The following is a 15439-nucleotide window of genomic DNA, read 5'->3' as shown; positions in this document are numbered from 1 at the left end:
AGAGAGAGAGAGAGGGAGAGAGAGAGAGAGAGAGACGATGAGAAATGCAGGCTTAGATTAACATTGCATATTTTCTCCTGGCTTCAATATTACTTTGCTTTATCAGAAATCCAAATTAACAGTCTTTATACTGATGGGCTTCAGGAGATCATCTTTTACTTTTCTGTCTTCTGCACAGTAGTGGATTTCTAAGCTGTGCAGATGCAGATAGATAAACTCAACAGGACGTCCATAACAAAGTACATTTATTGGTTCATCAGGTATCCTCATAACTCACATTTGTGACAAAGTTCTTCTTTAATGACCAATCCTTTGCATATCTGCCTTGTAGTAAAAGATGGTTATCTCCTAACCCATCTCGTAGTGATAGAAAGCAGCTGCCATGAGTTACGGAGTTCAGGCAAAAGTGAGGGAAACTCCCCCAACCCATCGAGGGTCAAATTAGTGACCAATCGGGATTATAGATGTGGCCACGTGACATGAACTACATTTCCCAGGATACCTTTAACTACATTTACCATGATGCATTCCCTTAATGGGACAGCTCATAATTCCTAAGTAACTATCCAATTCCCATAGACTGGCTGGGACAGCATAGTTCCAATCTCTAAGGGGCTGCCCTTAGATATTGTGGGGGGGGAGGTCAATCTATTTTCCAACGCATTAAAGGCAGGACAAGAATAATTGGAAACTAATCAAGGAGGGAAGCAACCTAGAAGTAAGGAGAAATTTCCTGACAGTGAGAACAATTAACCAGTGGAACTGTGTCCAGTTTCCAAGTGATGAAATCCATTTAAAAATAAAAGAGCAAAGTCCACCTTCCAAAACCATTCCTTTTATTTAGGAAAGCATCCAATTGGCAAAGTCTGTTTTAATTCCGGATCTGACACAGCCAAGAATTACACCACATAATATTGGAAATTAGAAACAGTCCCCAAAAGTCACATTCCCCAATAGAAGTAAATCAATGTTGCCTGGTATCATCAACCTCCACCTCCAGATCTCAGCAAGGTCAGCTTTCGTTCCCACAGGAAGGAGAACCACCTAGCCTAAACAACTCTCTCTATATTCACTCCTCCCACCTTAGGAATGTGGCAAGCACAAAACCAGTGGTGGGATTCAAATTCTTTTACTACCGGTCCTGTGGGCGTGCCTTGGTGGGCATGGCAGGGGACTACATGGCTACAGTCAGAGGCACCATTTGCCGGTTCTCTGAACTTCTCAGAATTTCCGCTACCAGTTCACCAAAACTGGTCAGAACCTGCTGAATACCACCTCTGCCTGAAACCCTTCCCCCCACAACCAGCAAAGAGAAAGAAAGAAAAGGAATATATAATAAGGCTAAAATAAAATGGCTACGGATATGTCAATTTTGGGCTTGACAATAAGATCATGCACACACACAAAAAAAAACTCCACTGAAATCCAAGCTCATAATCCATCACCTTGCCTCATTAAAATGTACGTATGGCCAGATGATCCTCGAATTACAAACATTTGATTAGTCACCATTTACAACAGCATTTTTAAAAAGTGACATGACTGTTGCATCACAATGGACACATGGGCAAAATATGGATTCTGACATTAAGGACTATGGTTTTTATAAAAGAGCCTACAATATTTGACCAAATAATGTAAGGAGTAGATGAAAAGTTGATACAGAAAATATACAATTTTAGTATGATAGTAAACAATGATACTATGGGCAAAAAACTTTGGATATACTGTAGATTTAGACGAATGGAAAAAGCTTTGGGAAAGAAATTGTAAGACAATGGCAACTATATATAAGGAAAAATTATATAAAATGTTTTATAGGTGGCCTTTACCACTGGCAAGATTCGCAAAGATGTTTAAAAGCATGTTCGCCAAATGTTGGAAATGTAACCAGACACTGGGGATCTTTTACTATATGTGGTAGACATGTGTAAAAGCAAAGAAATATTGGACAAAAATACATACATAGTTGGAGAAAATGTTAAAGCAACATATAGATTATAAGCCAGTAATATTTTTGCTTAGGCATACTACCTGAAAAGTATGATAAAGGGAACTTATACTTAATATTACATGTTTTGATAGCAACAAGAATTGTATTTTCACAGTACTGGAAAAATGAGAAAACACCCACAGAGGATCATGTAATTAAAAAAAAGTTAGATTGTGCAGAAACAGACAGACTGACAGTAAAAAGAAAAGAAAAAGAAGATACGGAGTATTTTCAAACATGCGGCTTGTTTTATAAATTGTTGGATAGTAGAGGTAGAAATTAGGAGTGGGAAAAGTATTATTGTATATAAATAAATTGATCCAGACAACACACTGTTCACTAAAGTTCACTTAGGTATGTAATGTATATAAATAAACTGTTTAAAAAAATTGGACTCTTGGCAATTGGCATTTATTTATTTGTTTGTTTTGTTTGTTTGTTTATTTGAATTTGTCAAACAAAAACGAGAACAAGAATAAGAGAGTAAAAATACAATGACAGGGACGATAGGCACGTTAGTGCACTTAATGCACGCCCCCTCTACTAACCCCTTAAGTATGATGTAAGGTCCACGGAAGTCAATTTGTGACTGAAACTGTGAAAATGTGTAGCTGAGACAATTGAATCAGGTAGGGCAGGGGTCCTCAAACTTGGCAACTTTAAGACTTGTAAAGTCCACAAGTCTTAAAGTTGCCAAGTTGGGAGAATTCTGCAGTAGACTCCTTTGTCCATGCATTTGGTGATACATTTTTGACCTTAAGAGTGATGTGTTATTAAGTGAGAGCAATTAATGAATGGAAAAACTTGCCTCCTTGAGTTTTGGGGTGCTCCATCACTGGAGATTTTGAAGAAAAGATTGGATATCCATTTGCCCAGGATTGCTTTTCTTGGGCAGAGGTTTAAGTCTTCCAAGCTCCCAGGCTGATGATTCTCTGATTCTACATGTGGTAGTTAATCCTACATCTCCTTTTCTATCCATCCGTGATCAGAGTTTTACACAAACACACACATACACGCAGAGAGAAATAGATTTCTGAAATATAATTATTCATCTCTGTTTTCCTTGTGTTTTTTGTTCTTTACTTTCAGGGAACAACAGGACGACATTAGATGTCTACACAATGACTGCACGATTACTCAAGTAGACTTCTTGGGTCAGTCTTCCAGAACAGGGCCTTCACCATCATCAGTTTAATCCCAGCAAGTTCACAGACCATCTGAACTTGACCTGTTGGTATGAAAACTCTCACTGAAGAAGAATTCTTGATGCCTTGTTTTAAAGAATACCATGGCAATGGAATTACTTAAATTAGAATCAACAGGAAAATCAAATGCCAGCTAGTAATAATGACAGAACTGCATTAAACAAGCAGACAACTATGTGATAATGTGTTCTTTAGAAAAGATAGCTAAAGTTGGGGAGATTTCTTTAAAAACTGACCAGTCAAATGCTAAAGTCAGGCCAAATATGAAGTCAGATTCTCCTTTTTTTTTTTTTTGTGCTAGCATACTATCATCAACATTAAATGGGAGAAGTTCTCGAGAATTTCACTAGTTCTGTTTGGAGGTTTTGGAGGTCAACTCTAAAACCTTCAGTCTTAGACCTAGACAACCCACTGGTCAAAGTTAAAAAGGAAGTTTATGATTCAGCATGTCTTGAATTTGAAGCTTGCACAATCTGTGTAAACAGGGGACGTTAAACCTAAACAGGGTTTGTAAGCGAAGACTTACTCAGCTCAGGATAGCTCCCCTCTATCCCCTGCTCCTCCAGCTTCTTTAACAGTTGCACAAAGATGTCAAGAAAGCAATATTCTATTGAGCTAATGCAGGGGTGTCAACCTCAATTTCATTGAGGGCCGCATTAGAGTTGTGTTTGACCACGAGGAGGTGGGCATGGCCACCTCGATGTGACTCGTGTCGGGGGTGCCTGTGGTGGCTTGAGCATTCTGCCAGCAAAAGCAGGCTCCTGAGCTCTGTTTTTAGCTGGAATGGCCTCCCCAACCTTCTGCCAGCAAAAGTGAAGGTTGGGAAGGCTGCAAACGGCCCTCACGAGCTCTGTTTTGGGCTGCAATGGCCTCCTGCAATGCTCTGCCAGCAAAAACAGAGCTTGGGAGAGCCACATACGGTACTTTGCTGTTTCCAGGGCAGCCCTGCAGGTGAGATCTAAGCACCCTGCAGGCCAGATCCTGCACATGGGTCTTGAGTTTGACACCCCTGAGCTAATGGATCTGCTGAGCAGCTACCGTTTAGATATCAAGATTTAAGTCAGAAGCCTTTGCTGGCTTCCTGTCACAGGTTGCTCACACCTGTGATCCAGTGGTAGGATTCAAAAAAATTTTTTTTTACTACCGGTTCTGTGGGTGTGGCATGGCTTGGTGAACCTAGCACGGTTTGGCGGGCGTGGCAGGGGAAGGATACTGCAAAATCCCCATTTCCTCCCCACCCCACTAACCTGCTTTCCAGCTCTGTTCTCCTGTGCAGGGCAACCAAAGAAGACGAGCCAATCAGCTGTGGGCATGGCTTGCTGGGCATGGTGTTCTATGAGTGTGGCTTGGTGGGTGTGGCAGGGGAAGGATACTGCAAAATCCCCATTCCTCACCCACCCCACTAACCTGCTTTCCAGCTCTGTTCTCCTGTGCAGGGCAACCAAAGAAGACCCAGCCGATCAGCTGGGACTCAATGGGAGGCAGAGAATAGATGGGGTTGGCGGGGCCAGTCAGAGGTGGCATTGGCCAGTTCTCCGAACTACTCAAAAGTTCCGCTACCGGTTCTCCAGAACTGGTCAGAACCTGCTGAATGCCATCTCTGCTGTGATCCCTGAAAAGGATCTGGTTTTTGACTTTGGCTTTGTTGACTCTCCCCCCTCCCCCTTATATTGCTTTTCTACAAAATCACAACCCATACACTTACACAAACACACCCATCACTGCCCCATCTGAGTGACTCAAAGATACCTCCGAGCCTTCTTCCTTTCATCGCCTCTCCTAATCCACAGCCTCCCTGGCTCTCCTCATCCAGAAGCAGAAAGAAGCGGGAAAAGAGCAGAAAGATGGAGAGATGAATTGGGAGGGAAGAGAGGAAGCAGTGGGAAGCCATCTCCACCAATTACAAGAACAATAATGGCATGAAATTCGGATGGAGGAAAGAAAGTTGGCACCTGAATCCTGAATATTGTCCGGTCTAATTTTAAGCTAAAATGTGTCATCCCACTTCCTGAAAGTTTTCTTTCCCCTGTATCTGCAGAGGTAGAAAACTTTGAGGAAGTGAGATGACACATTTTAGCTTAGAATTAGACCGGACATCCTCCTTGTTTGCAAAAAATACCTAGAAGAATATTTGAGCTGGAACAGAAGGTGTTCTTGTTTTATTTTTATTTTCCAACTTCCTCTTTAACAGGATGGCAAGGAAGAGAGATAAAATTTTGTATGCAAATGGGTACCTATGAAAGTGATCCTTGACTTACAACCACAATTGGGTCTGGAACTTCAGTTGTACCAATAGCACTTAGACGGAGATACAGCTTCACGGTGCTTTACAGCCTTTTCTAAGCAGATGACAGAGTCAGCCTATTGCCCCCCAACAATCTGGGTCCTCATTTTACGCTCCTTGGAAGGATGGAAGGTTGAGTCAACCTTGAGCTGCCAAATTGCAGGCAACCAGCAGTCAGCAGAAGTAGCCTGCAGTACTGCACTCCAACCACTGCGCCAACCACAGCACGTTGTAAGTTGTGACAGTTATAAGTTAAGGCACTCAATGGGATGCCGCAACCAGTTGCAAAATGTGAGCTGTTGCCAAGTTGCCCGCCCCGCCCCCCACCCCAAATAGAGGGGCAGCAGCCCTAGATGTTTTGATAGCTGGAAGTAATTTATGGGTCATAAAACACCCTTTCTGAAGCTGTTGTGCTTCTGAATGCTCATTAAATATCTGGGTTGTAAGTTGAGGGATACCTTCGTACCTTCGATTAAATAAATAAAAGAGGAATATAAGCAATTAGAAAACAGCCACTCAAACTGACAACTGTCCACCTAAGCAGTTCCAAATGAAATGGTTGTTTCCTTCTGGAAACTCCAACAAGAATATGGTACTTCAAGCCTAAATCGCTGGGAACCAGAAAGGAGTATCTGGGAGTGTGCTTTTCCGTTTGTAACTGTAGTCTTCCTGGGATGTATTTGCCTCTGAGTTTGTGTGTAGGCTTGCAGGTATGTGTGGAGTCTGGTACGGTTGTATGCATGCCTGTTTGAGTATTTGAACGCATGTTATGCAGCTCCTGATCCGTCCCTGCATAGAGCATAGAAGTTTAAAATATTTTCTGTTGCTGTATTGGAGATGCTTTTGTTTTGTTTTTTATAAAGCTGAAGGGTGTGATGTTTGTGCTTGAATCAATTTTGGCAATTTCATTTGGTAATCTTCCAGGAAGCACTTAGAAAAATGTAGTTAGGAGCACTTATTCCTTAACCACGTCTCAAAGCGGTAATTCTGGGTGGGGGGAGACACTTTCCCGGACTCCAACTTACTGAAAAATATTTATTGCCTTTCTCTCTCGCTCTCTCTCGCTCTCCCTCCCTCCTCTCTCTTTCTCCCTCTCTTCCTCCCTCCCTCTCTCTTCCCCTCTCTCTGTCTCTTGCTGTCTCTCTCCCTCCTCCTTCCTCCCTCCCTCCCTCTCTCTTCCTCCCCCTTCTCTCTCTCTCTCTCTCTCTCTTTCTTTCTTTCTTTCTTTCTTTCTTTCTTTCTTTCTTTCTTTCTTTCTTTCTTTCTTTCTTTCTTTCTTTCACAGGGTTGGAGACCTTTTGTCCAGTTATCAGCTCTGCCACGTCTTTCTGGAGGACCTCATCTCAGTTCAGAAAGCAGAAATCTTCAGAAGGATGTGAGTAGAACCTGAATGGTTGTTTGGCTTGGAAAGAGTATATGAAGGGCTCTGAGTAAGAGGAATATTTGTAGCTCAGGGTTGAAATGAGGGGTCCTTGGTGCTCTCTGAGCTTGGTGGTTTTCTTGCAGACGTTTCATTACCCAACTAGGCAACATCATCAGTGCACTTTGTATTGTGAAATGATGAAAGGATGATGAAACCTCTGCAGGAAAACCACCAAGCTCAGAAAAGCACCAAGGATCCCTCATACAAGGGACTCTATGTCCCCAAATTTTGAACTGTGGCCCCATCTTCAACAGACTAGACCTGTGATGGCGAACCTATGGCACTCATGCCACAGGTGGCACACAGAGCTATTTGTGTGGGTACACGAGTCCCAGCCAAACTTGCATGCGTGTGCCTTCCAGCTGATTTTAGGCCCGTTTGAGGCTGCTTTTGCCCTCCCGAAGGCTTGAGGGAAGCCTCTAGAGCCATGGGAGGCCGAAAAACGGGCCTTCCGGAAATACCAGAAGTGCCAAAACAGGCCCGTTTTCAGTCTCTTGAGGCTGTAGGAGGGTGAAAATGGCCTCCCCGGACTCCAGAGGCCCTCTAGAGGCTGAAAACGGGCACTTCCGGTATTTAGCCATCCGGGAGGGCTAAAAATGGCCTCAAAAGGCTGAAAATTAGCTGGGAGGTGCGTGCATGCGCAGTGCAGGTAAGGGTGAGGCGGGGTGTTGCACGCACATGCACAGGGGGGGCAGGGCGCATTGCATTGTGGTTTCTAGCACGCACACGCTTTTGGCACACTACAACAAAACAGTTCGCCATCCCTGCACTATACCCTTGCCGTCCATATGTGATTCGTGGTGTATTTGTCCGTGGCTAGCTCAATCCTTGGATTTATATCAGTGCCTACAACTGCACTTCAGCTAGGTTTCTCCAACCATCTTTTTATAAGTACAAAGGGAAGCGTGGACCATCTGATATTTTGTTAAAGAAACAATGTTGGGTAATGTTTGGGTGCATGCTCTAGTTTCAAGACGTCGCAGCCGGTGTGCCCTCTCTTCCAAATAGTTGAGATGAGACAATCTGTGTCCCATTGGGTGACCATGTCAGAGATGTTTCCTTACTTAAACAGGGAAACAGAATGACCACAGGCGGGTGGGGGGGGGAAAAAGCAGCGGGAGCAGGAGAGACTTCCTGCTGGCTTTCTCACTGAGTTTCCTTTTGGGAATCTGGCTGGGAACATCAGAAACCTCCCGTTCTTCCCTTCCCTTCATTCCCATCAGGCAGGCAAGTGGCTGCTTCTGGGTAAGAGAGGGAGCAAGGGATTGTGAGACTGGCTTGGAAACTGTCATGGAACATTGAAATGAAGAACAGCAGCGCAGGAGCAGCCAATACCACTAAAGAAACCAAAATTGCCCCAAATTTCTTTCCTTCTGGAGTCACGGTTCCCAGATTTCATAGAATAACAGAGTTGGAAGGGACCTTGGAGGTCATCTAGTCCAACCCTCTGCTCGATCTGGAGAGTCTATTCCAAATATTAGCCTCTGCCTAGGATCAAACTCACAGTCTCCTGATTGTGAGGTGAGAGCTCCACCTCTAGGCTTAGCCCATTTAAGGTAGTTTGGTTCAAAAAGTGTTGCCCTGTGATATACTCTTGCCCAGTTAAAGGTCATGGCAGCAAGTTTTAATAGTATATAAATTTATGTAGTTTAGGGCCATGAATTGGCAATCAGTAATAGGTTTTGAGAGAGTCTGAAATAGTAGATACACTTAACTGTGAAAAATGGCTTCAGTCAAGATATATCTGAATAATCAAGTGTAGGGTTAAATATTCCCAATTTTTTCTACGCAATACAGCTACTTGAAATGGTCTGGAAACTTATTCATTAAACTATTTGATTCCTTTCTAAGTAATATGGCAATTTAGGATGTATTCTTTGAGGTTTTCCAAAGCGAAGAATGCTTTTCCTTTTTTCTAGTGGGGCATTATGTTCTCAATTTCATCTTGCATCTTAATACACGATATTTGAAAGAAATAAAGATTTTATTATAAGCTGCACATTTAGGAGGGAAGGAAAGTGATGAACATTAGTTCATCTAGTGTGGCATCGTCTACTCTACACCACCTCCTGGGTTTTAACACAAATCTTTTTTGGCTTTAGCTGGAGATGACAAGGAAAGAGGCTGGATTTTCTTGCTACAAAATTTGGGCTTTGCCATTAACTTTTCATCAATCGATAGTGTTTCAGGTCATCTAACCATCACTTTCTAGATTCCAGGGGTACCCTTTCCATTATTAAAAAAATATATTAATATATAAATAAAAAGAAAGAGCAACATGTTCAAAATCCATATATACAGTGTGTTGCCTGGTTACTGGTTCGTCATAATCATAATAATAGTCTTCTCTAATGATAATTTTGTGATAACAGTGCTTTTCCCTCATAACATTGATACATATTGTTTAGTAAAACCAATCAAAATTAATCACAATTAATAAATTTCAATAAACAACCCTGATCGTGAGATTAATATTTCTCTTGTAATCTTCAAATTTCTAACTCTTGTTTCTCTTATTTAACCAATGATAGAACAGACCCCATACCTCAAAATATTCAGTGCCTTCTTTAATTTCAAATGTTAATTTTTTTCATTTCTGCACCATTTAATACTGCACCAGTTGCCTTTTCGCTGAGATGTGAACGTCACCAGTTCATTTACTTAGCCATGTAGCCTAATCCTTTTTAACCAGGATTGCCCCCTTCTGGTTATCTCATAATATTGTCTTCAAGTAGAAATAAATTAAACACTAGACACAACGCAGAATGTAAGGCAGGAGGTGATACCTAGGGGAACTTCTAGTTAAATAGTTGAATTCATTTATTTGGCAGATATGCAAATCAGGAAAAGTACTAACCCTTTAATGCTTGCTATTCCTCTACTGTCTTGACAAGCAGCCTTGATGGAAACTCTTCATGGGCTTTAGAACTTCTTTAGATTATCTTTGGATGATGTTCTGAGCTCATTTCATCTCCAGTAATGGACAAGTGATGCTACTGGTACTGTTGTTGTTTTTTTCTTCTTCTTTTTTAAAATAAACTTTATTAGTCTTTTGTATATTTTAAAAATAAAACAAAAAATAAATATCGTGACGTTAACAGTTTTGTCCATATCTATTTTTGTGCATATTTACAAATATATACAATTTTGTGTGAATATATGCATTTAATCTATAAGTTGCTTGTCTTTAATTTCTTCATTTTCTATCTGTCTTAATTCGATCCAATTATAGCATTTTCCCCAAATTCTATAGTATTCAGACTCCTCTTTCTCTTGTACCATTAAAGTCAATTTGTCCATTTCAGCACATTATTATTTTTTGAATAATCAGTTCATCCAATGGTATACAGTTGTGCTTCCAGCATTGAGCGAAAGCTATTCTAGCAGCCTTTAAGATGTGTAATACAATATATTTTATATTTTTTCCACATTTCTTTTTGAATATCCCTAACAGAAATAGTTTTGGGTCCAATTCTACTTGTTCCTTAAGAATTTTTTGCAGCCATTGTTTAATTTTAAGCCAATATTTCTGAGCTTCTGAACAGAACCACCACATTTCTTTCTATCTTCTGGGGTTTTTTTTTCTTCTTACAGACAATCCTTGACATATAACCATAATGGAGTCTGCCCACTATGGTTGTATATGGTAATGGCCGTAAATTGGGTCAGTCATGTGACAGTCCAATTTTTTATGACCTTTTTTTTGTAGCAGTTGCGAAGTAAGCAATGTGGACGTTAAGTGAATGCCACAGTTACTAAGCAAACCCATTGTTCACTGGGTGGCACAGTTTTGCTAAAAACCAGAAGTAACTAAAACTGTCATAAAACACAATCATGTGTCTGTGGGTTACTGCAAACTGCTGGAAATATGGTTAGATTGTCAAGTGCCTGAAGAATTCCATCAGAACTTCTGGGTCATAATTCCCTTTTTTCCAAGTAGATTGTAACTTCCAATGATTGCTAAGCCACTGGTCACAATTCACGGATAAACCTGTATTCTGCATCTTCCCTGGCTGCCTTGATAATTTACCTTGGGACTGCCGCATGAAGAGCCAGGGAGGCTGCAGATAACCGGGGAAAGTCAGACAATTGCATGAATCCATCAGCCACCTTGTCACCAAGGTAAGGTCAGGAACACATATCACAAGAGTTTCACTGATTTTTTTTTTTGTCTACTTGGAACATAAAAACCCTCCCTTTTTACAACCCTATAGTCCCTATTCCAGATAGAGTTGGGATGACTGGTTAGAGCTGAGCATTTACTGGCTGGATGCTCTTCCTGACGTCATATGGAGTTTGCACCGGGTTTTTTTTCTTTGCACCCTAGAAGAGAAACATATTTGAACTTTGAACATAATATCAAGGACTAATTCTCCTTCATTAAGAAATTTTTGGAATATCACTTTTTTTGTACATGACTGTCCACAAAATAAACCAGATCCACATGTGAATAGCAATAGCATTTAGACTTATATATTGCTTCAAAGTGCTTTACAGCCCTCTCTAAAAAATGTTTACAGAATCAGCATATTGCCGCCAACAAGCTGGGCCCTCATTTTACCAACCTCGGAAGGATGGAAGGCTGAGTCAACCTTGAGCTGTTCAGGATCAAACCTCTGGCAGTGAGTTGGCCTGCAATACTGCATTCTAACCACTGCATCACCATGAAGGTTCAATTAAACTGAATCGATCTTCTCAACTAACGGTTAGCACCTTCTTGGAATTAAATAAGGGTCAACAGCACTCAAGTAGGGTTGGGCCAGTGGTGGGATTCAATTTTTTTTTTACTACCGGTTCTGTGGGCGTGGCTTGGTGGGCATGGATTGGCTTGGTGGGCGTGGCTTGGTGGGTGTGGTACGGGAAGGCTACTGCAAAATCCCCATTCCCTCCCTACCCCATTTTCCAGCTCCGTTCTCCTGTGCAGGGCAACCAAAGAAGACCCAGCCAATCAGCTGGGATTTGGGAGGCAGAGAATAGATGGGGGCATGGCCAGTCAGGGGGGGTATTTGCCGGTTATCCAAACTACTCAAAATTTCCACTACCACTTCTCCAGAACTGGTCAGAACCTGCTGAATACCACCTCTGGGTTGGACTTAATTCACTTGTGGCTACATAAGGATTCTAGGGTAATCGCTCTTTTCACGCCTCCCCCAGGTTCTGCCATTCCTTCTCCCAATGATTTAAGAAGAAGTCAGTTTTTGACCTTCTTGTTTGGTAGCATCTTTACATTCTGAGTTTCTTATATCTTCTCTTCTCCCCCCTTTTTTTTTTTTTTGGCTCTCTAGGAGTTGAGTGCAATTCCATGGCTTCTTCTGAAAACACAATGAAAAACATGTCATGCAATGATACCATTGATGAGTTTCGGAGTCAGGTGTACCCCGTGACATACTCCATCATCTCAATCCTGGGGTTTGTGGGAAATGGCTTCGTGTTGTGTGTCCTCATAAGGACATGCCAGGAGAAGACAGCTTTCCAGATATACATGTTCAACCTTGCCATTGCAGACCTTCTCTTTGTATGTACTCTGCCCCTGCGAGTGGTCTATTACCACTACAAAGGCAACTGGTTCTTTGGTGACTTTTTGTGCCGGATCAGCTCCTACGCCATGTATGTCAACTTGTACTGTAGCATCCTGTTCATGACAGCGATGAGCTTCTTCCGTTGCATTGCCATTGTTTTCCCCATCTGGAATATCCAATTTATCTCCCGGAAGAGAGCCATCATGGTCTGCGTTGCCATTTGGTTCTTCGTAACCCTGACTACCACCCCGTTTTTGCAGAAAAATGGCCAGTTATCTGATGAAAATATAACCAAATGCTTTGAGCCGCCAAAGAACACGGATGTGAAGAAGCTGATGGTTCTCCACTACATTGCATTGTTCATCGGTTTTATCTTTCCTTTCACCACCATCACCATCTGTTACGCCATGATCCTAAACAAGCTCCTGAAGAATCCCATGCATAAGAAAGAAGGCACTCGTAGAAAGGCCATCTGGATGATTGTGATTGTGACCGTCGTCTTTCTCGTGAGCTTCACCCCGTATCATGTCCAGCGTACGGTTCACCTCCACTTGATGAAAGACAAGACTTCCTGTGAGAAGAGCCTCTACATGCAGAAATCCGTGGTGATAACCTACTCCCTTGCGGCCTTCAACTGTTGCTTCAACCCACTTCTTTATTACTTTTCTGGAGGTAATTTCCGTAGGCGACTTTCCACTTTCCAAAGGGGCTCTATTTCCAGTTCTCATCACCGAAAGATGTCCTCAAAGATGGAGGAAGCCATGAATGGAAACGGGGTGGAACACAAAACATACATTTTGGAAGCGACAGGAACTCCCTCCAAACAGAGGCCAATCTGAGATGCCGATTATTGTGCATCAGTAGCTTACATCTAGTTTTTCAACATGGTGCCCAGAGAAGCAAGTTTGTATATATATATATAGACATTCGCTTGGCCACAACCAGATTCCCTGCTTCAACTGTGATTCCAAATAAGCCTCTGGAACCTGAATGAAACTTAAAAGCTATTTTAAGACATAAAAACGATGATGAAATCAATCCAATGCTTTGCTTGGACCTGCGCCCGTTTGCTCAGAAAAAGGCAGTGATAAGCAGGGGAATAAGCCAAGAGAAGGGACTAAATAGCAGGTAGATTTGAAGCTGATGCCTTGTAATAGCCAGTTTGGTCTAGTGGTTAAGGCACCAGGCTAGAAAGTGGGAGGTCATGAGTTCAAATCCCATCTCGGCTATGAAAGTCAGCTGGGCCAATGGACATGTCAGCTGTGTTGGACATGTTCGCATCTTGAGTTATTTGTAAAAATAATAAAGGTAATATATCATATAAAGAACTGATTATATCTCCTAATAGCTACTTTGCAAAGAGACAATTTTCCCCACCAAAAGACATTCTGCAATCAGATTTTCAAGATACCAAAAGGATCCAATGACTTCCCCCAACCTTGGGGATTTCTACTCCAAACCAGACAAGTTGATTTCATAATAGCTCTTTGCTTTGTCCAAGACTGTTTGTGCTTGAACACCTCTCTACATGCCAAGCTTACAAAAAAACAAATCTCTTCAGTCATTCTACCCAAACATAGAAGAGCAAGTTGGATATATTTGGTTGTATTAGTATGGCTTTATAAATCCTAAGTAAGGCCACACCTGAAACATCGCATCCAGTTTTGGTCGTCACATTGTAAAAAAGAGATTGAGACTTTGGAACAAGTGCAGGGAAGAGCAGCTAAGGTGCTTTAGCCTGGAGACTAAAGCAGGAATTTGGATATGTCTAGTCTAGAGAAAAGAAAAACTAGGGATGACATGATAGCAATAGTCCAGTATTTGAGGGGCTGCCCCAAAGAAGGGGGGGAGCAACTTATTTTCCAAAGCACCTGAAAGCAGGACAAGAAACAATGGATGGAAACTAATCAAAGAGAGAACCAATCTGGAATTAAGGAGAAACTTCCTAAGAGTGAGAACAATTGACCAGTGGAATGGCTTGTCTTCTGAAGTTTTGCTTCATCACTGGGGATTTTTAAGAAGAAACTGGACAGCCACTTGTCTTAGATGGTATAGGGTCTCCTGCTTAAGCAGGGGGCTGGACTAGAAGACCTCCAAGGCCCCTTCCAGCTCCAGTCAGAATTGAATTGATGTTTGATGTGATGTTATGGCCACCTACCCTTGTTGTGATATTTTCAACTCCAAAAGTACCTGACTATTCCCTGATATATGAATTGCAGAGATGAACTATATGGGGGGGAAGCCATATTTTCCTAGCCTGGGAATCTTCTGATGAGTTGGACTTTTGTAAGTTCTGGAATCCTTTTTCCTGGTTAGAGATTCTAGTCATTTTTGGTATAATATGTCGGGGAGAATGCTGAATAGGGAAAAAACTAAGGTTAATCAAGGCTCCACACTGATACCGTAGTTAAAAGAAAATGAAGTGGGTTTTTTTTCCCCCCTTTTTTTGTAAAGAGCTGTTGAATGGGGAATATTTGGCTGAGTCATCTTGAGAACATCCTCTTTAGATAAATGGGTCACATTTTTTCTTTTATCCTAAATGCAAGCTTTTCTTTTTTTTTGATGTGGAAAAGGAAACTGAGCTTCTTATTTTAAACTGGGAGATGCAATTTGCTATTAAAGGAAGAGGCAATTATGGCAGAGAGCTAAAAATATAAAACCCCCCCCAAAAAAAAAAAAGGAGATGTGGGACAGGGAGATTTTGGAGAAAGAAGGAGAATCTATTATGAAATGCTGTCTTTTATTTTAGTCTTCAGGTAAAAACCGAAACAAAACTGTTGTTCAACTTTCAGGAAGAGTAGAAAAGAGGAAAATGTATTTTTTTAAAAAACGATGTAATAGTAAATGAATGTTAAATTTTGGAAGGCAATCTAATTCCAGTTTTAAGGACTAAACAGGTGGGAAGAGTAAATCAATTTCAGGAGAGGGGAGGAATATTTTTTGATGGGAAACTTGAGGTTTCTAATACAGGTAGTGACCAGTGATGGGATTAAAAAAAAAATTTTACTACCAGTT

The 15439-nt window shown here is 41.5% G+C and overlaps 1 protein-coding gene and 1 long non-coding RNA gene across 5 annotated transcripts in view; both read left to right on the top strand.

Moving 5' to 3' along the window:
* Nucleotides 1–15439, top strand: part of CYSLTR1 (cysteinyl leukotriene receptor 1) — a 650975-nt gene that overhangs the window by 19680 nt on the left and 615856 nt on the right. The window contains exons 2-5 of one of the 4 annotated variants that reach the window (XR_015750714.1): nucleotides 3083–3227; nucleotides 6768–6857; nucleotides 11426–11610; nucleotides 12191–13679. Coding sequence is in view for 3 of the 4 variants with exons in the window: in XM_087972092.1 (XP_087828218.1) it covers nucleotides 12208–13263 (1056 nt within the window). In the remaining variant the exon portion in view is untranslated. Of the gene's footprint in view, nucleotides 1–3082; nucleotides 3228–6767; nucleotides 6858–11425; nucleotides 11611–12190; nucleotides 15083–15439 lie in introns of those variants that run through there. The other 3 variants (XM_087972092.1, XM_087972091.1, XM_087972090.1) reach the window with 3 other exon arrangements.
* The window catches only part of LOC148129747 (uncharacterized), a 280407-nt gene that overhangs the window by 262377 nt on the left and 2591 nt on the right, over nucleotides 1–15439 (top strand). The window lies entirely within an intron of this gene.

This window comes from Notechis scutatus, chromosome 10, assembly GCF_049901735.1.
Source record: "Notechis scutatus isolate UNSWTSFEM ecotype Mainland chromosome 10, rNotScu1.2, whole genome shotgun sequence".
NCBI classification, from domain to species: Eukaryota; Metazoa; Chordata; class Lepidosauria; order Squamata; family Elapidae; genus Notechis; species Notechis scutatus.
The sequence above is the reverse complement of the archived record's forward strand: the minus strand, read 5'-3'. Positions and strand labels throughout refer to the sequence as shown.